General features: G+C 52.8%; 2 protein-coding genes across 4 annotated transcripts; both read right to left on the bottom strand.

Moving 5' to 3' along the window:
* Window positions 1-1793: 1793 nt before the first annotated feature.
* CX3CL1 (C-X3-C motif chemokine ligand 1) lies at window positions 1794-13881 on the bottom strand. Of its 3 annotated transcripts, XM_036834682.1 has the most exons (4): window positions 13483-13881; window positions 12848-13111; window positions 6868-6988; window positions 1794-4913 (listed from the first exon to the last, which is right to left on the bottom strand). In XM_036834682.1, exons 1-4 carry the CDS (start codon window positions 13655-13657, stop codon window positions 3803-3805), a joined length of 1671 nt encoding a protein of 556 aa, XP_036690577.1. In that variant the 5' UTR covers window positions 13658-13881; the 3' UTR covers window positions 1794-3802. The 3 variants fall into 3 exon arrangements, with proteins under 3 accessions (XP_036690577.1, XP_036690578.1, XP_036690579.1); XM_036834683.1 differs by lacking the exon at window positions 13483-13881 and having other exon boundaries at window positions 12848-13315; XM_036834684.1 differs by lacking the exons at window positions 6868-6988; window positions 13483-13881 and having other exon boundaries at window positions 12848-12949.
* Window positions 13882-22004: 8123 nt separating this feature from the next.
* Window positions 22005-25902, bottom strand: CCL22 (C-C motif chemokine ligand 22). Its single transcript, XM_036832181.1, has 3 exons — window positions 25830-25902; window positions 24488-24611; window positions 22005-22181 (listed from the first exon to the last, which is right to left on the bottom strand). Exons 1-3 carry the CDS (start codon window positions 25900-25902, stop codon window positions 22097-22099), a joined length of 282 nt encoding a protein of 93 aa, XP_036688076.1. The 3' UTR covers window positions 22005-22096.
* Window positions 25903-27375: the final 1473 nt, after the last annotated feature.

The following is a 27375-nucleotide window of genomic DNA, read 5'->3' as shown; positions in this document are numbered from 1 at the left end:
AAGGGGAATAACAACAAAGGGCAGAGGGTGAGAAGAATGCAGGTAGCTACCACCCAAAGGACCCTGCAAACCTGGGAGGGGTGGGGGTGGGCTGGCCTGGTGCGGAGGGCTCTAAAACTTTGGCTAGGAGCCAAATCCCCTAATTTGGAAGGCAGGGCAGTGGGGGAGGGGGAGAGGAGGGGAGGAGGGGGGAAGGGGCAACGGCTTGAAGGTACAGATTCCCAGCTCTCCCACCCCAGCAGTCAGAATTCAGCGGAGCTGAAGTGGGGCTTGGGAGTCTGTACTTTTGACAATCTGTGGCTCACGCTTTCAGAAATAGTGATTAAGACTGAAGTCCTGGGCTTCCCTGGTGGCGCAGTGGTTGAGAATCTGCCTGCCAATGCAGGGGACACGGGTTTGAGCCCTGGTCTGGGAAGATCCCACATGCCGCGGAGCAACTAGGCCCGTGAGCCACAACTACTGAGCCTGTGCGGCTGGAGCCTGTGCTCCGCAACAAGAGAGGCCGCGATAGTGAGAGGCCCGCGCACAGCGATGAAGAGTGGTCCCCGCCTGCCGAAACTAGAGAAAGCCCTCGCACAGAAACGAAGACCCAACACAGCCAAAAATAAATATTAAAAAAATAAATAAATAAATAAAAGAGCCTTCCCTAAAATTAAAAAAAAAAAAAAAAAGACTGAAGTCCTGGAGAAAGACTTCAGGTCATATTCCAGCTCTGCTGCTTACAAGCTGTGTGACCTTGGGCAAGTCACGTACGCTTTGAAAGCCTTACTCTCATCATTTTAAGATGGGAGCCCTTGTACGTAAAGAACCTAGTGTATTGCCTGGCACATGGTAAACATTAAATAAACAATGGCTAGTTTAATAATAATAATAATATTACTATTATATCTCAGAGCCCTGATCACTCTATCCAAGATTTCAGAGGCCTCCAAGTCTCTATCAAACTCTGCACTAATTGTGGGGAATCGCTTCAGCTAAAGTTTAGCTCTGTAACTGAAAGAGAAAATAAAACACAAACACCCAGCATCCCTAGGGAGGTGCTCTGGACTGAGGGAGAATAAAATTTCCCCACTCTCCATCCTCTTCTGGCACATGAAGAGTTTAACCTTATCTGAGAATGTGATGAAAAGACAGGGACAAGCATTTTCATTTCAAAGCCTCTGTTGGTGTCTCATGTTGCTGAAAGGGTGGTATTCGGGGAGAGGTTGGGGGGCTGTGACTTTGCCTCCAAGCTCCTTCCTGGGGGTGGGAATGGGCAGAAGCGGGAAGGACTGGACTTGGGGTGGAACAGAAGAGCTACTGCGCACTGCTAAGGGCAGTACTAGAATCTGCAGGGTCTTCCCTGGCGGTCCAGTGGTTGAGACTCCGCGCTTCCATTGCAGATGCCGCGCAGGCTGCAGCCGAAAAAAAAAAAAAAGAAGAATTTGCAGCTGGCGCAGAGGCAGTAATCTCAGATTCTTGCAGGAACCTCCAACCCAAATGTCTATGGGGCTTGGCAGGTAGTAAAATGAGGGAAGCAGTGTGTAAGAAAAATTATGTGCCCATCATATTCTGTCTTTCCTTGTCCTACTTTTGATGAAGACTTGGGCTCAGAGAAAAATATCCTTAGTATAAGAAAAACAAGAGAACGGTGATGATAAATGGCAACTGACATGGCCACAGGACCACTGGACCGCCAGGGAAGTCCCACTTTCCCAGAGAGTCTTGGCCTCTCCTTTGTTCCATCCTCCCAGAGGCTCTGGTGCTGAGCCTGCCCTAGGAAAAGAAACTTTATTTGATTCACAAGACTTTTCAATTTTATTAGTAAAATACAAAATGGCACAGACATTGGTGATAGTGTTGGAAAAGCAAAATGATCAACCGACTCCTTCTAAAGTCCTCCCCAAATCGTCTTTGTCCCTGTCCTGCTTGGGGGAACTCACAAAGTCCGTGCAAGGGGGACACGCTGTCCCCAGCTGCTTTCTCACAGAGAGGAGCCCCTTCACGGGTGCCCGTCCCTTGAAGGCTCCCAGGCAAGAGGAGCCCCAAAAAGTGCATTCAGATCCGCCGTCTTCCTCTCTGAGCTGTCAGAGTGCCGCCAACCTGAGCCAGGCCCAAACATCCTGTGCCATGACCTGCAGGGGAGCGCAGGAGAGCCAGGTGGGCAGGGAAACACGGCTTCCCTCTCTCTGTGGACCGGTGCCCTGCGTGCTTCCTCTCAGCATCTGTCTACAAAGGAGCATGTCACCTGTACCTGGGGGAAGCCTAGCCCATGGGACACTCCTCTGGTGGAGGGCAAAGAACACCTTCAGAGACAATCAGAGGGAGGTGGGGAGCTGCCGCCAGGGGCCTGAGAGGTGAGGCCTGCAGGTCCGGCTCTGACTGCGGGGTGCTGGCCAGCCCAGTGAGCCTTTGGCCCCATTCAGGCCTGCACGAGTCTTCAGTGCCAAAAAGAGAACCTCTGACTTCATGCCCACAACTTCCCCTCCCCTGCCGGTCCCTCTCCGCAAGACAGAGTCCCTTTCAGAAGTAAACATGGGAACCTCAGCTTTCCCTGGTGGATTCTGATCTCATGGAAATTCCTGGTCCTGCCTGCGGGGGGTGGGGGGGGGGAGTGAAGGTGAGGTGAGAAGATCTCAGAGTGCAGAGGACAGTGTCTTCAGGCCGCAGGAAAGAAAGAGAAAATGCCTGACTCGGGTCCCTAACGAAGGAGCGAAGGAGCGTGGCTACTGCCTGCAGCTGCTCCCCGGCCCCTTCCTCGGAGCCCGCGGGCCTCCCCTCCTCCCTCAGCCTGTCACTCGTCACTGTCACTTCGTCTCAGAGCCAGCGGGGGCGGAGGGGGGGCCTTCAAAGTTGGTCTCTGCGTCTCAAGCGCCCACAGTGCTGACAACGGGGCAGGACCTCCAGGTCACAGCGTCCATGGAAGTGCCAGTCTCATGATTGGCAGAGACCATCTCTTCTGATGAAGGTTGAGAGGCTGCACCCAGGGTCTGCAGAAAGGGGTCTCTGGATCAACTAGTGATGCCTGCCAGGGGTACAGGCTATTGCCGCATATTTGCCGTCCCTCTCCCCTTTCACAGATGGGAAACCAGAGGTATGAATGCCTTGATGGATTGGTGGTGGGCCTGGGACTAGACCCGCCAACCTTCACGCTCATAGTCAATGTTCCTTCACAGCACAGATGGGGCACGGCAGCGGGTGGGAATCAAAGCCACCGGATAACTTCATCTCCCGTTCTCATGACGCCTACCTGAGGGCCGATCCTTCGCTGGGATCAGTCCCAGGAAACACCACACTAGCCTCATGCAAGAAAAGACAGGTCCCCGGCTGGGGCATGGGGTCTATACAGGGGGCAGGGGAGCTAGCACCGCAGGTGGCCGGGGTGACTGGCAACCTCAGCGGGACCGAGAGACACGATGAGGTCTGAGGGAGTGGGGAGAAGGAGCCTGGCCTGAGGCTCGTTTGTAAGAAGGGATGACTGTGGTACCCGCAGGGGTGTGGGTCAGAGGGGCTGGGCGTTCAATAAATAATTGTTCACTGGGGCTGGCACAGTATCTAAGGGATCCTCTAACCAGCCAACAGCAGAGGGGAGTTTTCTGACTTGGGACATTGGAGTGAGTTGTGGAGGCCACCCTCTCTGTCCGCAGTAGGTCAAGGATGGTCAAGGGCGGCCTCCAGGAGCTGGGGGCAGTTCCACCCAGAGGGTCCCACCTCCTTGCCCCAGTCATCCCAGCTTGGGCCAGACCCTTGGGTGAGGGTGAGTGTGAGGATGGGGGACCCCAGGCAGCTGAGTTGAACAACTGGATGCAGGCAGGTGGGCAGCTCACACTGGCACCAGGACGTACGAGTTACTGCCACAGCTCCGGGGAACGTAGCGAAGCCCCTCCACCATGTCTCCTGCCATCTTGTGGGGGCAGCCCTGAAGGCTCTGGTAGGCAAACATGGCCACCCCCAGGCAGAAGAGGAGACCGAGGAAGGCCAACAGCCCCACTGCCTGCCTTCGGGTGGCTGCCTGGGAGTCGGGGATGGGAGTGATGAGGACACCCAGCCTCTGGGGGTCCACGGTGGCGTGAATGGGCTCCTGGACCTTGGGGGTCCAGCTGCCAGAGGCCAGTGGATCCGTGCTGGGGGCCGCTTCAGAGGATACAGGGACCACGAAGACATCAGACGTGCTGCCAGGCCCCATGAAAGCGTCCGTGTGAGCTGAAGTGGGACCCATTTCTTTGGACCCTAGAGAGTTCTCTGGCGTGGGGTGCTGTCCCTTGATCCACCCAGGTTGGCCTTCGGGCCCAGTGTTGTCCTCTGGGACTGTGTGTGAAATAGTGGGGGCCTGGGTGGAGGGGGCCTGGGTGGAGGGGGCCTGGGTGGGGAGGGTCTGGGTGGAGGGGGTCTGGGTGGGGAGGGTCTGGGTGGAGGGGGCCTGGGTGGAGGGGGCCTGGGTGGGGAGGGTCTGGGTGGAGGGGGTCTGGGTGGAGGGGGCCTGGGTGGAGGGGGCCTCAGAGGCTTTCCCCTCAGCCTCGAGGTCTGCCCCAGGTTGGTAGGCGGTAGAACTCTGCCAAGACGTGGTGGTGGTGACGGCAGCCTTGTTGAAAAGCTCAGTTCTCTCGGGCCCTCCATCCAGAGTCTTTGAAGTGGAGGGGGACCTGGTCCCCCTGGAATCAGCCACTTCTGGTGGCAGTTCTGGGGAAGTCCCGAAGGCCCTCTGTGCCTCCTGGCTACTGCTGTCGCTTGTGAATTTGGTCTCTGAGGCCTCAGACCAGTCCGTGCCCCTGGTGGCTGGGCTGGTCCTGGGCTCACCCACGCCGATTTGCTTCTCGAATGTGCCGCCATTTGGAGCCAGAGCAGCAGCCTTGCGGTCTAGATGCTCCATGGCTTTCTGGACCCATTTCTCCTGTGGGTCAGCACAGAATAATTTTTCCTTCATGGTCTTCAGGCTGCAAGGAAGGAAGACAAGGGACCCAGTGATGCCCAGATGCCATGCAGGGTAGGGGTATCATGCACATGCGCTGCAGGTGAGCAGACCCGGCTAGAAATCCTGCCCCCACCACTTACTAGCTGTGAGCTATGAGTTCTTAGCTGGGGCAGCTCAGCTTACGGAACTTCCGCGTTCTCACCTGAGAACGGGAAAGAGAGCCCTACCTTCCGCGGGGTGGCCAACCATCCCACAAAAACTGGGACTGAGGGCGTTCTCAAGATGCGGGTCTTTTTGTGAAAATTCCAGCAAACTGGGACAAGTTGGTCACCCTACTTCTGTGTTATTGTAGAAGATGAAAATGATGTAAAGCCCCTCGTTGAGAGTAGGAGATCAGTAAAATAATAACAATGTTAATAATAATGTCATTAACATGAAGGTGGGGGCTGTGGGCTACAAGTTTTCTGATTGGGAGAAGATGTCACCAGTGTTCTCTGCCACCAGGTGTAAGACTGGCAAGCTTGGTGGTAGGGCCTCCTCGCTCTGGAAAGGACTCGATGTCATAACGTCCTCTTCCTCCTCTCCCTCAGTTGCAGGCTGCCCTCTGGACCTCTACCCTCCTCTCCTAGTGTGTATCCTCAGACTGAAAGGGCCCCTAGGGAGCTCCAACCCTATATATGGTGGCCCTGCTGGGACCCTGAGTGTCATCCAAATCTTGAGCTTCCTTTGAAGCTGCGTGTGGCTGGTTTACTACCGAGACCACAGCTCAGAGCTGGCGGGGACCGTTGCTCCACGCCATGACCTGTGCTAGGCACTTTGCCTCGTTAAACTTCACACCCATCGTGTAAGATGGCTACCACGTGCACCCCCATTCTACAGATGAGAAAACCAAGGCTCAGAGAGGTAATGTAAATGTGCCTGGCTCCAGTATGCTAGGAAGCCAGAGAGCTCCAGAAAGCAAGCGTGACCCTGTAGGCCCCACAGGTGCAGTGCTGCCCTAGTGCCATCATCCCCTCTCTGGAGCGTCCCACTTCCCCTTCGCCTACAAAATAGAAGCAAATAACGTGGGAGGGTCTGGGGGAAGCGAGTCTTGACAGGTGAGCAGAGAGGTCAGGCAGTAGCACACTTGCTCCTCTTAGTAACAATCAGTGGGAGGAAGTACAACTTCCTTTAGCTGAGCCCCTACTTCGAAGGCCCACTGGCCATTTCCTGTTGCCAGGACTCAGTGTCTGGTTGCGTCTGGCCGAGGCCACTTTAAGACCCAAAGGTCAGTCCTGGGGAAAGGCCTCAGGGCTGGGCGATTGGCAGTACTCAAGAAGGACCCCAGAGGAGCAAGCAGCCAAGATGGTCAGGGATCCCAACAGCCAGAGGGGAAGCTGGCTTGGCTTGACCCCTCCCCAAAGTCTCAGAGGGATTCTATTTCCCCATCTGTCCAATGGTGATAATAACCTTGGCCTCTCCTATTGCCAGCAGCTTCCGGGCACCCTGCCAAGCACTTTAGTTTCATTATCTCCTTTCAGCTTCCCCAAACTACCGATTTTACAGATAAGGAAACTAAAGTGCAGAGGGTAGGCAACATGACCAGGGCCACCCAGTCTGTAAGTGGTGAAGCCAGGATTTGCACCAGATCTGTTGGCGTCTGGAGCCTGCACATTCAGAGCACCGTGTTTTCATCCCCCATGAAATCCAGCGGGTTCGAGGGCTGCATAAACACCTTTTGGCCCAGAAGGAATCATCACCCTTGGTGGCATCTCCAGGCCACGGCCGTTCAGGAAGCCACAGCTCATCTTTGCCCTGTGGCACAGATATTAAGATTGGCGAGGAGGCCAGCAGGTCAGGAGCAAGAGGAGCGTTTGCAGAGGCCCTGGGCCAGGAGCCCAGCTTTGGGTGACAGGATGTGGACGTGGATTAGCGGAGGCCAGGGAACCATCCCCGGGGCCTGAAAGGAATTCAGAGGCCAAGAGGGCAGTACCTACATGATGGCACGTTTGCCGCATGATTCTTGATTTCGTTGGTAGTGAACTAGACGAGCCACGGGGATCTCCGAGGTCATTTTGCTGCACGTGATGTTACACTTCTTCACACCAAGGTGCTGTCCTGAGCCCACAGAGGCCCCCAGTCAGCAAGACTGTCCATGGGCATCTGGCTTCCCAGCCCCATGCCAGCTTGTCCCCGCCACGCACCCCCCAAACCAGAACCGATGCCCCACACCCTTGACCTCAGCCCCCTGTCCCGGGCCAAACCTCTCTATGCCTCAGTTTCCCCACCTGTAAAATAGAGACAGCAATAGAACCTACCTCAAGGGTTGCTGTAAGGTGATGAAAATGAATTCTTACTTATAAAGCTCTTATTGCCTGGCACATTGTGTTTAATTTTAAAAATTAAGTCGCTATAGTTGGTTCACCCAGGGGAGAGGAGTGTGAGACTGTCAAGGATCTGCCTGAGGTCGCACAGCCAGCAAGTGATGGAACAGGGTCTCCTGCCAGGCCTGGCTCCCGCCCCTTCTGGACCCAGGACGCTGCCCTTGCCCCCACCATGCTTTTACTCCAGTAAGTCACCTGCTCAACTATTGCCCCCTCCCATCCCTATCCCATCCATCCCTCTCCGCCTGATCCATATTCATGGATTTCCACAACCTCTGGGACACACCCAGACCTCCGTCCATCCACACCCCACGTATATACCCTATGACACACACGTGCACTCATAGCAACAAACACAATGACACATATATATATGCCCCCCCCCAAAAAACACATAAAGGCATACATGCAACCAGGCACACATAGCGGATAATATAATTTTTTAAATATATAAGTACAACCACCTTCTAAGGAGTGTGCTGAGCAGGTGATCCTTTGTTCTGCCATTAAGAGCCAGGATGATTTGGGAAGCAGTTTCTGGAGAGGAACGCAATGGGCCATTTGGAGTCCCGGGGCAAGCTGGCGGAGCAGGAGTAAGGAGGAGGAATGGAGATGCGTTGTACACGGAGTGGGGACAGAGTGAGGTGGGCGCGGGCCTGCAGATGGCTGCGTCCCACGTGGAGCCAGACAGAAACCCCAGCACAGAATGACGGTGACTCAACAGATAGTTGAGAACCCATACATTTTATATAAACATTCGAGTGGTTTGCATTGCATTTCCGCCTTCCCCTAAAATCTCCAGCAAAATTTACTCTGTTTGCTGTAAGCTGTAGAGGGGTAGGCAAAAAATGAGGAAGAACCTGAGTGTAAGATCTGGGTCAAGGTCATATGCAGCCGAAGCATGACCTCAGAGGGTTTTGCAAAAATCTAGAGGCCAGGACTTCCAGGGCAGTGGAGCTGAGGGAACAAACGTATTTAGCTCTGCAGAGCTAGGGAGGCCCCAGGTGACCCCCCCACCCCGGGTTCCACCAAAACACACATAGCTCACACACAAATACTTATGTGTGTGGACATGCAGACCAAACACGCTCCGCCTTCCCAAATACAGGCGTGCACACAGACCTTCTAGAATCTGCCACCCCTTCTCTCATCATTTCCCCTGCCTTGGCCCACCCTGCTTTGTGGGAAAGGGGGTGCAGGGCTTGCAGGGTGGGGCTGGGCCATTAGGGGGCAGCACTAGCAGCTCCCGAGGTGGTCGGGGGTGGGGGTGGGGGCTCCCTGCAGCTGGTCCCTGAGTCACCGGTAGCCCTTTCTCTCTGAGGAACCAGGATGTGAAAGAAGCTTTATCACCCTCCTTCTCCCACAACGGGACCTCAGAATGACTCAGCTGCAGCCTCCCCAGGTCCTGTTGAGTAGAGCCAGGAGCCGGCCCCTGGACTGGTGTGGCAGGTGACTTCCAGAGGAATCCCCAGAAGAATGGTGCCCCCGGATGACCTGGAGCCGGGACAGGCTGTCCAGTGGGCAAGAGGGATAAGCTCGGGCAGGTCAATTTGCTCTTCTGACTTGCTTCCACTGCCCACCTCCAGGGCTTAAAGAGCCACAGAGGCGGCCTGTCCTAAAGTCTCCACCCTCTGCCGTGGTGCCTGAATGGCCCTGACCAGGCTCTGTTCTTGGTTCTGCTTGAGAAGGTTGTATAACTAACTGGGGTGTCTTTTCTTCTCAGAACTGAAGTTTTCTTTTCTGTAACTGGAGATAATGCCTCCACCAGCCAGTCATCTATTACCTGTCTGTCAAATGAGTGTCAGGAGGACAGGGACCTTGTATGTTTTGGTGTCACAGTGTTTCCCAGCATCCAGCATAAGGTGGATATAAATATTCATTGAAGAAAATAATGTCTCAATCTACTTATCCCTTCACATACCTCCCCATCCATCTATCCATCCATCCATTTATCTGCCACCCCCTCGTCAATCCCCTACCCGTTCCCTGCCACCCACCTGTCTACCTCCCATCCATCCCTACTCACCCTGGTCCATCAACCTATCCGTGCCCCACTCACCCACCTATCACGCGTCCATCCCCTACGCATCCTACACCCCCTTCATCTACCCACCCCTCCATCTCTCACCAGCCCACTCACACATCCTTCATTATCCATCCATTCATCCATCCATTTCCTGATTCAGGCAACACTTGTCTGAGTTACTTTTGAGTATCTACAAAGACCCAGACCCTCTTGTCCTTAACCCTGAGCTCCTTCTCCCGAAAGTGCTGGTGCTGAGCTTGGAGAGAGCACCTCAATCCCAATAAATGCTATCAGATCGCCATGTTTACTCAGTCAACCAACAAATGCCGACCTGGCTCTTGCCAGGCCCTGTGAGGAGTAGAGGGATGAACAAGGCCCATCTCTGCCCTCAGAAGTCTCCCAGCCTGATGGACAGCTAAGACATAACCGCAAAGTATCAGAGCTTTTCTTAGTAGAACACCTACTCTGTTTTGGACCTTATGCTCAGCACACACACATCTGCTCTCATTAATTCCTGCAAAAGGATGATTTTTATCCCCATTCTAAAGATGCAGAAGCTGAGAATCAGAGAGGTTTAATGACTTGCCCAAAGCCACACAGCTGCTTAGTGGCAGATCTGGTTTTCCTCCCAGCCCCTAGACATCCACTGTTCTAGGCTGCCTTAAACACCAGGTAAAAACACCATGTTCCAGAACAGACCCCAAATTGTGCCAGGGTTTACAGGAGGGAGAGACCACTTCCAACTGCAAGTGATCAGGAGACGTTTCTTAGAGGAGGTGTACATTAGGCTGGACCTCAAGGACTGTTTGGAGGATAACAGGCAGGAAAAGATGGGAATGTTCCGGGTCTCTGGGTATTTGGGTGGTAGAGAAGGCTTGAGCCATTGCTCAGCTGTGTGTCCTGGACGAGTGACTGAGGTTCTCTGAGCCTCCATTCCCTTACCTGTAAAATGGACATGATAATACCTGCTGTGCAGGATGGTTATGAGAATGAAGCTTTAAAAATATCTGGGCCCTTAGAGCAGGGTTTTCTCAACAGCAGACACCACTCACATCTTGGACCACATAATTCTTTGCTATGGAGGCTGTTCTGTGTCCCGTAGGACACTGGGCATCATCCCTGGCCTCTCCGTACTAGGTGCCTGAGCACCCCCCAACCAAAATGCAACAACCAAAAACTGTGTCCAGAAATTGCCAAATGTCCCCTTGGGGGCCGAATCCCGCACTGAGGAGCGCTGCCCTGGAGACACCCATGTGTCCCCGCCCGGTTCCCTCAACGCCCCCTTCTTCCCTGACCCCCTACTTAAAATCTCAACACCTTCCCCACCAGCCCCGACTCCCTGCTTTTTTAAATCACAGCGCTTTTTTCCTTCTCACAGACCAAATCTGTTTATTTTGAGGATTGTCTGTCTTCTCCAGTTGATGCTCAGCACGCTGAGGGCTGGGATCTCTGGCAGTTTTATTCACTGATGCGGCCCCAGCACCTAGAATTGTGCCTGACACATAGTAGATGCTCAGCCAGTGAATGAATCAACAAAATGCACAAGGAAGCGCTTTGTGACATACAAAATCCTAACCAACGGAGACATAGAGGAATTTTAATTTAAGTTCGACTTGGGCCTGGACCTGACCCTCTGGATTTATCCTCCCCTGCCTTCCCCCCACCCACACCCTAACCAGGGGGGCAGACGACAGCAGCTTAATTCAGGGTTTTTTTTGCTCTCTTTCTTGTTGGAGCTTGAGTGGGAGTGAATGCGTCAGTGCTTGGGGAGAAAAATTCACTGCTCTGACTTGTATCTGCAGGTTCGTTATATAAAGCAGAGGAGCCTCTTGCCTGACACAGCCCTGCAAACCCACATTTGGGAACTGACGCAGCCACCCTGCACCTGCCAGGGCAGTAGCCACGAAGTCCCCAGCCCCCTTCCAGGCCTCTCTGGCTTGTGGACCACTCGCTAGTCCTGCGGGGGTTCCCAGGGGCTCTCTCAGAGCCACAAATGTCAGCATGGCTAAGGACTTCCAAGATGAGCCCGGCCCAATGCCCAGTCTTAAAGGAGGAGAAACTGAGGCTCGGAAAGGTTGAAATAATGTGAGTATCTCCCAGCAAAACCAGTGACCAAGATTGGGGCGGGAACCTGATGATTCTGAAGCCTCGGGCTGCTGGATAGAGCATCCAGAGTCCCCCCAGGATCCCCTCTCCATCCTAACATAGAAGACCTCCGCCCCCAGCTTAGTATAAGTAATCCCTCCTCCTCCCACTTTCAAAGCGTCCTCATTGGCATTAGAGCCTCACCACATGGAGGCAATAGCTATCTTTAAAGGTGCAGCAGCTGGGACCAAAGAAGGCAAGACCCCACTCAGGGTCAGGGCTATGGCAAAGCAGCCTCCATCGGAGCCCACGTCTTCCGGTACTCACTATCCCCAACACCTCGGAGTTCAGTGTTCTAGCCCAGGAAGCAGGAAGGCCAGCGGCACGAGGCCCACACCACCCCACCCACCTGCTCTCTGCCCCACTGGTGGGCTTTCCCCAAACAGAGGGACTCGGGGGACAGTTTGCTCCACGGAGGCGCTCTGGAAGCTGGAGACTGGTTTTCATTTTCCCAGCCTGGCTGTGTGCCCTAAGGCAGCCTCCCACCCTCTCTGAGCCCCAACCTGCCGGATGGTCCGGGTATTCCCTGAGGATGGGGCTGACTCAAACGGTTCTTGAAGGCAGTGTGATCCACAGAGGCGGTGAGCATGCATCCACACTCTCTCCTGCACCCACTCTGACCCTCTCCTGCCCTACTTGCTGGCTATGCATCCTCAGGCCAGTTTCTAAACCTCTTTGGGCCTCCATCTTACTCATGTCGGGTGGGATGGATACATCATGCCCTATCAGGTCCCAGGCTCCAGAAAGCAAGTGACTGGAGGTGCAAACATTTCTAAGCTATGCTTGTAGGAGAAAGGCAGTATCATGGGGGAGACACAGGCAGAGGGACTGGGGGCTACAGGCCAGAGCAACAGTGATGAGTCCAATTCATGAGCTGCAGTGACCTTGACCTCCACTGGTCCTGGGCCCCCTACTCCTGGGAAGGACTTGAAATCAGGGCAGGAGAAAGTCCCAGTGTGGCTTAGCCCGGGGCCAAGCTGAGACTCAGGAGTCAGGGCTGAGGGTTACATATTAACCCCGGGCACGGAGACCAGCCCACAGTCTGCCAGGGCTCCCACCCCAGGGCCCACCAAGAGCATCCTCGGGCTTCCCACAGCCCCACCTCCTGGCACCCTCCACACCCGGCATCTTGTGCTGCCCGCACCACCTCTCTGTGCTGCCACGCGGTCGCCACCTTGCTCACTGGGCCGGGCAGGGACAGTCTCTGGAGACGGTAAATCTTTCCAGCCGGAGGGGCAGTCCTGAGTCCGGGACCGCCACCAGGGAGATGCCCAGCCCCCTCCGGCATATCAGTCAGGAAGGGGCTGCCACGGATCTCAGCCTTACGCGGGCAGGGTCCGGGGGCCCTCATGGAGCCCGGAGGGGCAGAAGTGGGGCTGGGGGCTTCCCAACCCCGCTCATGCCTGAGTCCACCCCACTCACCAGCCAGCAGCACGATCAGATGGCAGAGGGCAGTCAAGCGGAGCAGCCGCGAGAGAGGCAGAAGAGCCATGGTCGAGGGGGTCCGGGGGGTGCCGGGGCGGGCGTGGGGGCCCTCGTCGGGGCTCGGTGCAGTCCTCTCACTGCCTGAGCTCTGCCGCGGTTTATAATGGGGCTCCACTGCCTCTGCCTCTGCCTCTGCCTCGCTCGCCCCCGCAGGCAGCAGGCAGGCGGTGGGAGGGGAGAGGAAGGGAGCGTGTGCAGTGACTGAATTCCTTAGGATGTTGCCAAGGAGCTGAGGCGCTCCCAGGCTCCGGGTGAGGGCTCCTGGGGGGGTAATGGGCTGGCTTCTCATACGGGGACCCGCCTGGGAGGCTGGACAAAGCCTGCTAGGGTTCAAAGGGCCTCCTCTCCTCCCATCTGCTGGGGCCACCTTCCTACTGGGAGCTGGCACACGCCCTAGGGTCCAACCTGGGGCCCTAGCTCCTAAGTGGGCAGTAAATCAAAGGACAGAAGACTAGAGAATGCTGGCTGCGGGCAAGCCAGGAGGACACAGGGCCCGTCAGCCTGGGTCTGACGAAGTCTCCTTTGGTCTGGGAGGTAGCTCTCCCACGCCAGGAAGGACCTCCAGCCCTTACCTCTTAAAGCCCCAACACCTGGGGGACCTTGTTCATCGAAGTATCCTCCGAGCCCAGCATGCAGCCTGGCAAACAGTAGGGGCTCCGTACAGCAAATGCCTGCTGAAAGAATGATCCAGCCCAACTTCATAGGGACAAATGGGCAAACTGAAGCCCAGAGAGGGGGCAGAATCATGCCAGGTCATAGAGGTCATCAGAGCAGAGAACCCACCTCCCGCTGCCACAGAGAAGAGTAGGTGTGAACAGGGCGTGGGCAGTTCAGGCAGGACACAGACAAGAGCCCCGGCCTCCCTGCTTCCAGCCCCCCGACCTGTCCTTTCCTCATTTGCACCCGCTTCCATCTCTGGCTCTGGCCCTCTGTGAGCCCACGGGAAAAACACGGCTGCCAGCCTCACCCCTGGTAACTCAGGGCCTCTCGGTTGGTCCTTAACTCGGCAGCATGCTTGAAAAAGTCCGGCCCCTCACGGGACCTCAGTTCTCCATCTGTACAAGGAGGAAGTTGGGCTTATCCACTGAGGAGGGAGCCGCGCAGCTCTGACTTTGTAGGTTCTCTCTTCGTTAGAGGTGGTGACAACAGGACCAGGCATAATCGGCCATCAGTTCCCACCAAACTGGTATAAGTGCTTGCTGGTATAAACGGGTGAAGCACAGCTGCTTTCATGGCGGCTTTCCCTGCAGGCAGTGGCAGTAATGGCCAAGACTCTGGAAGAGCCTAACAGGAGCCTAGCTCAGTCCGGGACGGGAGTTAACTGTGAACCCACTCCCATCTAGGCAAGTCTGGGCTGCCAGCCAGAGCAAAACCAGTTTGTGAGGCACTGTTGCAGGCTACGGAGCCAGTTGGTCTAGGCTGGGCTGGGTGGAGGGGTCACAGCTCCCAAGGTCAGGGTACCTCTCTCTCACCCAAGCACAGTAAAGCTGCCTAGGGTGTGGAGCTAAGAGCCTGGACCCTCCTTGACAGGGAGGAGCACCCCTGGCACTGGCCAGTGTCCACTCAGGCTCAGAGAATCTGTCGCAGCCCATGCAGATACGAAGCTAGTAACCTTCACATCCCTCGATGTATAGCTGTTGAGGCCCGGAGGGGGACAAGAAGTGAAACAAACTGAGGTCCAAGGCTTTCTGTTCTGCCCAAGTAGGAGCAGATGAAGAAAAGGGGGAGGAGGAAGAGGAGGAAGAAGAGACGGAGGAGGGGGAGGGCCAGGGGTAGGGGACAAGTGGGAGGAGGAAGGGGGGAGAAATAGGGAGGAGGGAAGGGGGAGAGGGGAGAGGCAAGAGGCAAGTCCTGGGAAGCCCCACACTTTATAAAGGACAAGACCCGGGTTGGGCCAGGTATTTGGGGGTAAAGACCCTTGTTCCCTTGGCCCCGGACTATGCTCCAAAGGATTTAGAAAGCAATGGCTTTGGGATCAGATGATCCTGGCTCTGCCACTATCTCTGTGTGATCTTGGGAGGCTTCCCTGCCCCTCTGAGTTCACACTTACTCTGAGATAGGCACTGTTTTAAGTGCTTTGTATGACTAATTCAGGAAATCATGACAACAAACCCAGGTGTAAGCAAAATACCATTATCATGGTCCATTTTATGGATGGGGAAACTGAGGCATGCAGAAGTTAAGGAATTTTCTGAGGATCACCAGCCAGGAAGTGGGGGAGCCTGGATTTGCCCCAGCCAGCTGGCTCTGGAGTCTGAGCTCCTGATCACCAGACTACACCACCTCCCTCCATCCCCACTTCGTGGAATGCTGTGAGAATTGAGTTTGTGCCCTTAAGGTGCCGGTTCAGAGCCTGGCACGAAACAGGTGCCAAAACACAGATATAACACTGCTTTTCTTTGTTCAGCCCTTGGGAACATCCCCTATCTTCTACTGGCCCAGCTTTCCCTCCCATAAAATTGGAATGGTCACCCCACCTATCTCATCAGGGTGTTAAGAACTAACTGAGTTTAGATTCAGTTCAGACACAGGAGCCAGGCTTTTAGGTTGGTGGGACCTGGAGACAAACATGACTCCGCCGCTTATGAGGGGTATCACTTTGGGCAAGTGACTTAACCTCTCTGAGCCTCAGCTTCCCCTTCTGTAAAATGGGGTGCTAAAGCCACCTCATCAAATCACTCCCTGGGGGAGTTCATAAAACTAAGGACTTTCAGAGTGCCTGGCACACAGAAACCATTGGTGTTTGTTATTCAGCCCTGATGTGTGCCTGGCACTGTGGTGGGACAGTGTTGGTGGGGGAGCATAGGCAAATAAGCCAAAGTCTTTGCCCCAAGGAGCCCCAGCTCACTGGCAGGGAGAAGATGCAAGTCCTACCAGAGATTCGAAGGCTGCAGGTCTTAGGGAGGGAGAGAAGCCTTTGTTCTTGTCTGGGAATCAAGGAAGGCAGGAATGAGAGACGATATTTCAATCAGAAGATGGACAGAGGGACTTCCCTGGTGGCGCAGTGGTTGAGAGTCCTCCAGCCAAAGCAGGGGACATGGGTTCGATCCCTGGTCTGGGAGGATCCCACATGCTGTGGAGCAACTAAGCCCGTGCGCCACAACTACTGAGTTTGCGGTCTAGAGCCCGCGAGCCACAGCTACTGAGCCTGCGTGCCGCAACTACTGAAGCCTGTGCGCCTAGAGCCCGTGCTCTGCAGCAAGAGAAGCCACCGCAATGAGAAGCACGTACATCGCTTGCTGCAACTAGAGAAAGCCTGCGCGCAGCAACAAAGACCCAATGCAGCCAAAAATAAATAAATAAAATAAATTTATTAAAAAAATTTTTTTATTAAAAAGAAAAAAAGATGGGCAGAATTTTGCTTTTTTTTTTACATTATCGTTTTGAAAAATTTGTAAACAGTAAAGAAGAAATGAAACAAAGAGCTTTCCTATCTCTACCACCAAGATTCAATGATTAGTGTTTTTTCATATTTGCTTCATCTTTCTTCTTCTTTTTTTTTTTTTTTGCTAAGCCATCTCAGAGTAAATTATGGTTGCCTGATACTTTGCCCTTTGAATTCTTCAGCATGTACCTCCATTGTATAGACATTGTCTTACATAAATAGAATACTATTATCCCACCTAACAAAACTAACAATGATTCCTATGTCTTGTAATATTTAGTTAATATTCAAATTTCTCCAATTATCCCAAAATGTATTTTAAGTTTCTTCTCCTTCCCTCCCTTTTTCTCTCTCATCCTTCTTTCCTATCTCTCTCTCTCTCTCTCTCTATCTACCTATTTATCTAACCATACATATCTATCTATCTATCTATCTATCTATCTATCTATCTATCTATCTATCTATCTATCTATCTATCTATTGAACCAGGGTCCAATCTAGGCTCATGCATTGCTTATGGTTATTTCTATTTATTCTACGATAGACCTCCTTTACATTTTTCATGACATTGACTTTCTGAAGAGTCAGGACCATTGTCTCACACGCTGTTCTCATTCTTAATTTATTGAATTATTTCCTTGTGATGTCATCTAATTTGTTCCTTTACCCTATATATTTCCTGTAAACTGGAAGTTAGATCTAGAGGCCTGATTAGATCTTAGCTACAAATCCTTGGTAAGAATCCATTATGAGTAATACTTTGTACACCAATCACATCCACCACGATGGACAGGTTATTCCACTATTCTTGAGAAATTGATGGCCAACCGCTAGATCTCTCCACTGCAGAAGTGTTATTCCCTTTGTGATTCACAAGTAACTTGCCATATGCAGACAGGCAGGGTTTTGACCGACCATTCCAGGCAGAGGGAAAACTTAACCAAGGTGGAAAGCACAGGACCTATGCAGGGGTTGGGGAACGGTCCAATGCCATTGGTTCTGAGGAAGGAGTGGGCAGGGAGGCTGCAGCTGGACACTTTGAAGCTGGAGTGAGGAAAGAGAATGCTGTTCAGGGGCAAAGGGGAGCTGGGGATCTTCTGAGCTGAGGAATAACTAGAGCAGCGCTGGGCAGCAGGCAAGTAGGTTCTCTCAGAGTCGGTGGGATGGTAGGGATGGGGGTCTTCCCACCCATACCTCTGCAGGCCCACAGATGGCTGGGGCCCAGCATGGGTGTCCCAGAGAGCAGGGAGCCTGTGTCGTTCTTGTGGAACATGAGAGATTCCCCCAGCATTGGAAGCAGAACAGAAACAACATGGGGATCAGGGTGGGGAGCCCTGGGCACCCCTGTGGGGTCCCAGGGTGGTAGGAGGAATGTAGTGGCCAGGGAGGTGGTCATCTCCAGGGCCCCTTGGGAACAGCCTTCCCTGTCCCAGCCAGTCCTGCCCAGCTCACCTTTTCTGACCAGTAAGGAGGGCTACCCCCATGCACTGGGCATTTCCTCTGTCTGTGCACATGCCTGGCCACACCCTCTTTTTTAGTGTGGTAAAATATACATCACGTAAAAATTAACATTTTAACCACTTCTAAGTGTTCAGTTCTGTGGCATTAAGTACATTCACATTGCTGTGCAACCATCACCACAATCCATCTCCAGAACTTTCTCATCTTGCAAAACCGAAACTCCGGACCCGTTAAACAATAACTCCCATTTCCTCCTGCCACAGCTCCTGGAAACCACCATTCTGCTTTCTGTTTCTATGCATTTGACTCCTCTAAGAATCATACAGTATTTGTCTTTTTGTGACTGGCTTATTTCACTTACCACGATGTCTTCAAAGTTCATCCATGTTGTAGCAGGTGTCAAAATTTCCTTCCTTTTAGGCGGAATTATATTCCATTGTATGGATAGACCACATTTTGCTTATGCATCCATCCATCGGTGGACACTTGGGTTTTTTCCACCTTCTGGCTATTTCAGAAAATGCTGCAATGAATACGGATGTACAAATATCTGCTCCTGTCCCTTTCAATTCTTTTCTGTGTATGCCCAGAGGTGGGATTTCTGGATATGGTTGTTCTATGTTTAATTTTTTGAGCAACAGTCACACTGTTTTCTACAGCGACTGTACCATTTTACATTCCCATCACCAATGCACAAGGGTTCCAATTTCCCTACACCCTCACCAACCTTGTCTTTTTTTTATAATAACCATCTTAATGAGTATGAAGTGGTATCTCATTGTGGTTTTGATTTGCATTTCCCTAACGATTAGTGTTGTTAAGCATCTTTTCATGTGTTGGGTAGGAAGAAATTTTCCTCTACACTTCTAGGTTCTCCTGGCTGGTCTAAGAATTAAATTGGCATGAGACAGATTAACAGGAGAAAAAAATCAAACAAAAGTTTAATAACTTGTATATATGGGAGAGGCCCAGGAAAACTGAGTAACTTGCCAAAATGGCTGAAACCTTCACGTTAAATGCCATCTTCAGCTAAAGACAAGAGGTCGCTGGGGGTAGTGGTTTGGGACTTCAAAGGGGAGGAAGACGATCCACAGGGAGATAGAAAAGCGAATGTTTGGTAAATAAATGTTTGCTGGGTCATGCAGAGACAACGGGACACAGAGTGGACCCTGATCTCCAGACGCTGCCGAGTCCTCCCCACCACAGTTCGCCCCATATTCTTTGCAGATACCTCTGGCGATAGCTCTGTAACTGTGACCAGTCCTTTATCTAAATTCTTTCAGGCAGTTAAGGCGGAAGTAACAAGGATAACTTCCCGAGTCTTCTGTTTCTTAAAAATAATCAGCCTAAATTAGCCCTCATGCCAAAGAGACACATTCTGGGGTGGCAAATATTGCTCCCCTACAATGTGCCTGTTAACCATCCAAGTCTTTGCCCATTTTGTTATTGGGCTGTCTGTACCTTCTTATGAGATTCTCACATCTACATGCACCATGTGCTTTTATCGCCCCCTATTCACAGAGGGAGAAATTGAGACTCAGAGGGACCAAGTAACTTGTTCCAGACACGCAGCCAGTGAGAGTTCCTATATCTGTCTGAATCCGTGACCTGTGCCCTTCATCATACTTCTCCATGCCTCCCAGACAATGTTCTATGTGTCTGTAGCTTCAACCCTGGAAATCCCACTGTGAGAGCCAGATCCAAAAGGGAACAAAGGCCACTTGTGCCAAGATGTCCACGGAACAGTATGCACACCGAGGAAATAATGAAGATGCACCAAGGGCAGAGGAGTCCTTTTTTGTTGTTGTTTTGGCAGAGTGAGCTGTGTCCAGGAACTTCAGGGAAGCAGGCCCATTTGAGGGTCCAGGGAAGTTAGCGCCAGATGAACTGGGTTTGGAGTGCTCCCCAAACCCACTCCCTCTTCCTCCTGGACACACAGCTTGGCTGTACTTCCCAACATCCCTTGCTGTCAGGGTGGTCATGTGACTAAGTTCTGTCAATGGCACATGGGCAGAAGTGATGAGCCCCTCTTCTTGGCCCAGCTCATAAAAAACCTTCCCACAAGCCTCTATTCTCTTTTCCCGTCTGCTGGATGAGGGAGAGGAGACCTGGTCCTGGAGGTGGGCAGGGCCATGAGAAGGAAGCAGCCTGGGTCCTTGAATGACCACATGGATGGAAGGTCGCCCACAGACCAGGAATGCCTGATAAGACTTCGTGTGAGAAGAAAAAAACTTCTATGGAGTTGAGCCACTGAGATTTTGGGGGTTGTTTGTTGCAAGTAGCATTTCCTGACTGATATACTCTCCTCTGCCTCTGTGTCCACCCTTGAAGTGGGAAGGTTGAGATTGGGTTATTGAATGAATGGATGAATATGCTGCTCAAAGATCTAGACTTGAGGACTGAATGAATGATTTCATCAGCTCCTCCTGACAAGTGGTCCCAGGGTGGACAAATGTCTGGGGTTCCTGGCTGACACCTGCTCAGCTACTTCCCAGGTCCTCATGTCTAGCTGGGATTCCCCACCTTCTCACAGGGTGACCCTGGGCAAGCCAGCTCACATATAAATGTCAAGGGCTTCCCCACTGGGAGAGAGGGGCCATGGGTCCCCTGCCCCACCTCACAGGAACAGCACATGCCAAGGAACAAAACAGACATTGTTGTAGAGGATTTATTTTCCAGAAGGCTTGAGGGGCAAGGGCAAGGGCAGGACAGGAGCGGAGGGAGATTCCAGAACAATTGAAGGCCCTGTGCGTGGGCAGTGGCCAGGTTAACACTTCCGGTGCCTATAGTGGGCAAATGACCTTGGGCTCCCGGGGGGACACAAGCCCTGGAAGACACTGAGTTTCATGGCCAGCAAAGCCATATTTTCTGTGACTTGGATCTGAGCCCCACAGCAATCCCATAAGGTAAGTATTCTCACTCTCAGGTGAGGCTCAGAGAGGTTAGATGGTCTCCTCAGGGTCACACAGCAACAACCACCCTGCCATACTATACCAGGCTCCCTCGGAAAGGAACAAGCACAGATACCTGGGGAAGCCGTGGTCCTCAAAGAGGTGTAGATAAGTCCTAAGTCCCAGTCCTTAGCCTGGCCCCAGCCACCTGAGAACAACCTCCATCCAAGGCTCTTTCACTTAACTATACCCCACACATTCCTGGTCCAAGGACCAGGAAATCTCTGCCTTGTCCCCCTCCCACACATTTCTTAAAATTCTTCCAGTCATCCATTTGGCTTTTTAAGCATTTGCCCTCTTTTCTTATACAAATATAACTAGAGCTTATAATACCAAGCCAAGGGTACTCATTCACCCCATAGCAGGAATTTGGTTGTCAGCTATTTGGGGAAGGAGGAAGAGGAAATTCGGGTCTCTGAAGAGGTCAGGCCTGGATGTTGGAGGTTGGAGAAGCAGTAAAAAACCCAAGGGAAGCAAGAAGTTTAAAGAGGTAACATGGGGAAGAAAGGTGAAGCTGAGTAAATTTGAGGCTTCATAATGAACCCTGCCAGCCCTTCTCTAGATGACCTTGAGTCTCTGTATTGATGTGTGAGAGCCCTTGAGAGGTGGGAGACGGACATTACTTTTATTGATTCAATCTGCAGCCTCTTATTGAGCACTGATTCTGAGCCAGGCCCTGTGCTCTGTGCCAGAGGCCGGGAGACAAAAGTAGCTCAGGTGTGGATATTGGTCCAGCTGGTGGGGCTGGAGGACAAGCTCCCAGTTCCCGAGAATTCTGGGCAGACTGTGATCAGGGCTGTTAAAAGGGGGCAGAGGGCCAGGGGAAGTCTAAAAAACGACTCTCAATTACTGGCTGCTTAGGTTGAGTGATGCCCTGGAGGGCTGGTGGGGTTGGACATGTGCAGAGGATGGGGAGACATTCTGGGTGTCAGGAGCAGCTCGGGAAAAGAGCCAGAAGTGGAAATGTATGACATGGGTTGGGAGAACAGGGAGCCGGAGTCCAACATGCATGAAGGGAAATGAGGCAGGGCTGGAGGCAAAGGATAAGACCCAGATCTGGAGGGCAGGGATGCCAGGCTCAGGAGCTCTGACCTCAGCCTAGGGCAAAGGGGAGCCATGGAAGGATTTTGAGCAGGGGAGTGACTGACCAGGACTGTGGACCCTCTGGCTTTGGTGGGGCAGAGGATGGGTTGGAAGGGTAAGTGGGGAGATGAGAGTGACAGTTGGAGGCTTGACTGGGAGTGACAGCTGCAGAGATCAAGATCAGGGACCGCTGAGAGGGTTGTTGGCACAGGGTTGTGTCGGGGAGCAGCTGTAACAGCAGGGAGGTGGGGCTCCATGAGCCTTCCTGGAGGAGCCAAGGCCACGGTCTTCAGGGCAGGGCCTGCCTCATTGGTCCAGCCTCTGGAGAGCTTTCTTCACCCAGGGCAGTCTGGGATCAGCACAGATCTCTCGGTCCCTCACGGTTAGCAAGCTGGAAGGCGGAGACACCAGGGAGACAAGGAGGCCCCATTAGCATGCAGCAAGGATGCCACAGCCCCGCTGCAGAACCTTAGCAATTATGAGTCACCTGCTGTAGGCAAACACATTTCTTAAGAAGGAGAGGGGGAGATAAGCAGCAAGGACTTCCCATACCTTCAGCCCCAGCCATGAGTGCCAGGTCAGGCCAGGAAATAGAATGCCCAGGAGTCACATAATCTTTGCTGACATTGCTTTGGAAGAGAGTATTGGGTAGTGGCCAAGAGCATGAACTTTGGAGCCAGCCTATCTGGATTAGAATTCTAGCTCTGCCACATGTTAGCAAGTCCCTTAACTTCTCTGAACCTCAGTTTCCACATCTGTAAAATGGGCATGATAATTCTGGTCCAACCTCATGGGAATTTGATGAAGATTTGTTGAGTTAATATAAACTGGAGTGCTCAGAACAGTGCACAGCAGACGGTAGGTGATATATAATTGTGCCAGGACCTGGCCTGAACTTTTAACATTGATTTCCTTAATAAATCCTTACAACAACCCTATGATCCTCCAATATTCTATCTACTTCATAGGTGAGGAAAGTGAGGCCCAATGGGGTAAAGCAACTTGCCTAAGTGCCAGAGCTGGTAAGACCTGACTCATCGTGCTTGCTGTGAACGAGCATCCCTATCCAGGCCCCTCTGAGAGACCTGAGCACAGAGAGGGGAGGTGAACAGTAGCCCAAGACCACATGGCAGTAGTGGGCTAAGGCTTCCACTTTTGCCAGAGCTGCAACAAACACCCCTGATCTGCACACACACACACCTAGATGACCAACGAACAGAAAGAACAAAGAAGGCAGCAAAGCAGCGTTGATCTTGGCCACATGGACAGCCTGCCCTGGCTGCTTTGTGACACTGGACAAGGCTCAGACCCTCTCTGAGCTTTGATCTTCTCATTCATTGAGTCACATTCTTTCTAGAATCCCTTCTGGCTCAAGATCCAATAATCACATGTGTACCATCTCTCATTGAGTATCTATTATATGCCAGGCATTGAGTAGTACACCTCCCACTTACTATTATTGTGCCCTGTGATGCTTGAGAGGCCCCATAACTTGCTGTGCACATTTATGCACCTGTAAAAAGGGGATTGTAACAATACCTACTACGTAGGGTTGCTTGAAGGATTAAATGAGTTAATGTTTATAAAGCGTTTATAACAGTGCCTAGCACTTAACAAGCACTCTCCACATGTTTGATTAAAAAAATAAATGAAAGTGATCACTCCCGCTATACTGATGGGGAAACTGAGGCCCAGTATTGAAGTGACCAGAACTGTGGCAGACCTTCCCGTTTCAGCCTTCTTGTGTTTTACCCACAGACCCCTCTGAGGGACGGAAGATGAGTGAGAAGGATGAAGATGAGAAGATGACAGGGCCCCAAAGGGGGTCTTAAGTCCCCAAGCTCAAACACCCCCCACTCTGTGGTCTGGTAGGCAGCAGGCTCTGAGGAGCCAGAGCAGCAGACAGAGGGGCTGCCCCAGAAAGGACAGGTCCCGTCACCCAGCCAGGGGCAGGGGCAGGGGGAGGGGGCGGGGGCAGGCTCCCGGCCGAGGAAAAGGAAGCAGAGAAGCTGAGAGAAAGCAGCAAAGGAGAATAAGAACCTTAGGAGAAAGCCCTAAACAAGGACCCAGGAGTCCTGGTTCCAGCCTGGGCAACCTTGAGCAAGTCACTTCTCCCCTCACCCTGCCCCGAGCCTGTTTCTCCATCTGTAAAATGGAAAGAATAGCACCTTCTTGTAGGATCATTGTGAGAATTAAACAGTCATGCTCAGAACAGTGCCTGGCCCTGAGGAAGCACTTAGTGTCAGCTCTTAATACGCTCCTGGTAAGAATAGGCTGCCTCACATAACTGACTCCCAGGGCACTGGGGATCCAAGATGCTTCTGATGGGAGCATCTTTGCTGACTCAGTGGAACCAGGCATACTGCCCGTACCCTGAGCCCTACACTCTACAGCAGCTCTGCACTATCTATCTGCCTTGCCGGCGTGGAGCGGCACCTTCTGCATCCTCAGAACCTGGCACGCTGCCTGGCACGTAAGAGGTGCCTGATAATATCTGTTGAATGATAACATGATTTTTTTCTTGTACACCCAAGCCTCAGCTGAGCCATGTAGTTCAGCCAAGTGCTCCCAGCCGACATCTGGATGCCCAGCTGCATTCCTCCATCCCTGGGTGCACCCCACCCACGTGCACCTGGAGCCTCCCAGGCCACACCCATCAAGCTCTCCAAGGTCTTGCCTCCCCGGCTTCCTACTCACACCACGCCAGGCCTCCGGCAGGAGTCCGAAGTCCAGTAGTAATATTTCACCAAACGCAGGGGCAGGGGGTGACGGATGTAGTCCCGGCAGCAGATGCTGTCCTCCACGTTGGCACCGTAGGGGCCTGGGGGGGAAGCGTGCTCAGAGGAGTCACAGGCTGCTCTCCCTTGGCCCTAACCTCTGACCCAGCTTTTCTGTTCTCATGTGGAAGGTTGGTGTCCAGAGGATTCTGGGCCCTCAACGTCCCCACTCTTGGGGCCTCTGAGAAGCCACTAAGTGCCCAAAGTCTACACTCTGCGTTGGTCACCTCAAGGGAGAGGGATTCAGAACGACCGAGCATCAACAATGCCCTAAGCTCTAGATGGGACCAGAGACGCTGAACAGGAAGGAGCCTTAGAAGCTTGTTATTCAAGTTGAGGTCTGTGGACCCACACCGTCAACATCACCTAGGAACTTGTCAGAAAAGCTCAGGGCCTAGTCCCAGCCCTGCTGAATCAGGGGGACATTTTGAAGAACTTCCCAGGTAATCTGAGAACTTCCCTTCAACTCACATCTACTCTAATCCCCTTCATGATGCAAATGGTGAGGCTGAGGTCCAGAGATGGGGGAGGACTTGCCCAGATCACACAGCATGACCCTGGAGAGTCAGGACAAGGGCTCAGGCAGAGTCCAGGCACGGAAACCCGGGTTCGAGTCTTGCTCTGCCCTGAGTCGCTTAACATCTCTGAGACCTAATTTCCTCCTCAGACCCAGGGAGTAATAATAGTACCTACTCTATGGGGCCTGTAATGCAGGGAAGGCGCTCAGGAACCCCATAACTGAGCAGTTATTGTTCCTAGCTCCCTGACTCCCAGTCCAGTGCTCATTCCCCTCCCCATCGTAGGGCAGAAGAGTGTACATTGGGGTGGAAAGAGAAGTCAGGAACCCAGTGTTGAGGGCAGGTTCGGGAGAAAGATGGGGTGGTGAGAGGGCAGGACTAGTTTTCCAAGGGAATATCTCTTACCCCTGCTCCTGCCTTTACCCACCCCAGCTGGTCTCCTTCAGTGGCTCCCTGTCCACATCCCAAGGCCCTACCCTTGAGTGCTCTGGAGTAGGAGACCCTGGGCCATGCCCACTACAACCCCGAGCCCAGCTGAGATAGATCCTAGACTCCAAGCCTTCAAGACTATCCATTTAACAGATGTGTAAACTGAGGTCCAGAGAAGCAACGGGACTAGCCCAAGAGCCAGTGGCAGATTGGGGTCTTCTGCTCTCAGTTCAGTGCTCTTTCTACCACATGAGGAAGATACCCCAGTATCTGACCTTGACCTCTGCAGAGAGCCCTCCCTCTTCCCAACCTCACCTGCCTCTGTTGCTTGAAGTATCATAGCAAGGAGGATGAGGGCAGCCAGGAGTGGGGTCTGCAGGCTGGCCATACTTTTGTCCTTTGTGTCCCAGCTCAGGTGTCTACAATCGCCAAAGGACAGGAAGCTCTGGTATTTAAGTGTTTGCTACACCCACAGGCCTCAGACACTCTTAGTCACCGGTGAGCCCAGAATCTCTGACATTCACATTATGAAAGAAGAACTCCCACTTCCTCCAAAGAGAAGGAAATTCTCTGTGGCCAGGAACCACTCAAAGGGGACCCCCACACTGACCTCCCCCCTGGGTCCCAAGAGACTTGCAAAATCCCCCTTGAGCTGGGCCTCTTGGAGGCCTGTGCTCCCTGGGGTCTGCTGGCTGTGTGGCCTTGGCCATGTCACTGGATGTCTCTGGGACTGAGTTTACCCATCTAGAAATGGGGGAGATGGTTTTACAGTCCTATGTATTTACCCCAGTGGTTGTTTGTAAATCAAGTGAGAATGTGGACAGGAGCCAAACAGCCCTAAACCCTCACCTGGAACTGAGGCCCATCTTGATGAAGCCTTCAACACTGATCTGTCTTCAAAGGGAGAAGCCTATGAACCCATTGGGTTAGCTTCTCTGCCCCATCACCGGTGTCCTCTAGGGCTTCTCACAAAGTCTCAGCTTGGGCCAGTTCATGGTCCACTCAACAGCTGTAAACAGCTTCCACACATTTCCAACTTGCCTGTTCTTCCTTCGCAGCTGTCTCCACGCTCTTCCTCACCCACCCCCTTCTCAATCTACTGCCACGTCCCACTGATTCTACTACCTCAGTCTGTCTCGGATCTGTCCCCTTATCTCCATCCCCACTGTCCCTGCCCAGTCCAGGCCACCCCCACCTCAGGCTCAGATGCTGGCCCCTCGTTCCCCTCTCCACACTGCAGTGACCAGAGTGAGTAGCCCGGATTCAAAGCTGCACATGCCTCTCTCCTGCTTCAAAACCCTGCTGTGGCCCCCTGAACCCATGCTCCTGATTCTGGCCCTCAAGGCCTCCATTCCGGACACGACCCCACCGCCCCCGCCCAACTGGTCTCCCTCCCCTGAGGAATCACATCCACAGTCCTCATAGTTTCTCAAAGAGGTCTGTGGTTTGTCCCTGGCCGTGAATGCCCTTGCCACTTCTCTACCGTGTAAACTCCTACTCGTGCATCAAGAGCCATTTGAAATGTCACCCTCTAGGTAAACACACCCCCTCAGGACTCCAAAATTCTCTGAGGTGACCTAGAACGTGGACTTGAACAGACTACGTCAGGTTTCCTCTTTCTCAGTCTCCTCCCAGAAGCCAAACTCCAAGCTCTTAGAAGGTGGGGCCTCCCTTTATTTGTCTTGGCATTCCAGGGTCTACCAAGAGTGGGGTACATGGTGGGTGCTCAGAACACACCTAGTGGAAGAAGAAACCCAGGCTCAGAGGAGGAGGGGCCTTGCCTGTAAGTGGATAAGCCATCCTGGAGTTCAGGACTCAGCACTCCATTTGTAGAGGGATCCATCCACTCATTCATTCATTC

The sequence above is a fragment of the Balaenoptera musculus genome, chromosome 19, assembly GCF_009873245.2.
Source record: "Balaenoptera musculus isolate JJ_BM4_2016_0621 chromosome 19, mBalMus1.pri.v3, whole genome shotgun sequence".
Taxonomy (NCBI): domain Eukaryota; kingdom Metazoa; phylum Chordata; class Mammalia; order Artiodactyla; family Balaenopteridae; genus Balaenoptera; species Balaenoptera musculus.
This window is presented reverse-complemented; position numbering and strand designations above follow the sequence as displayed.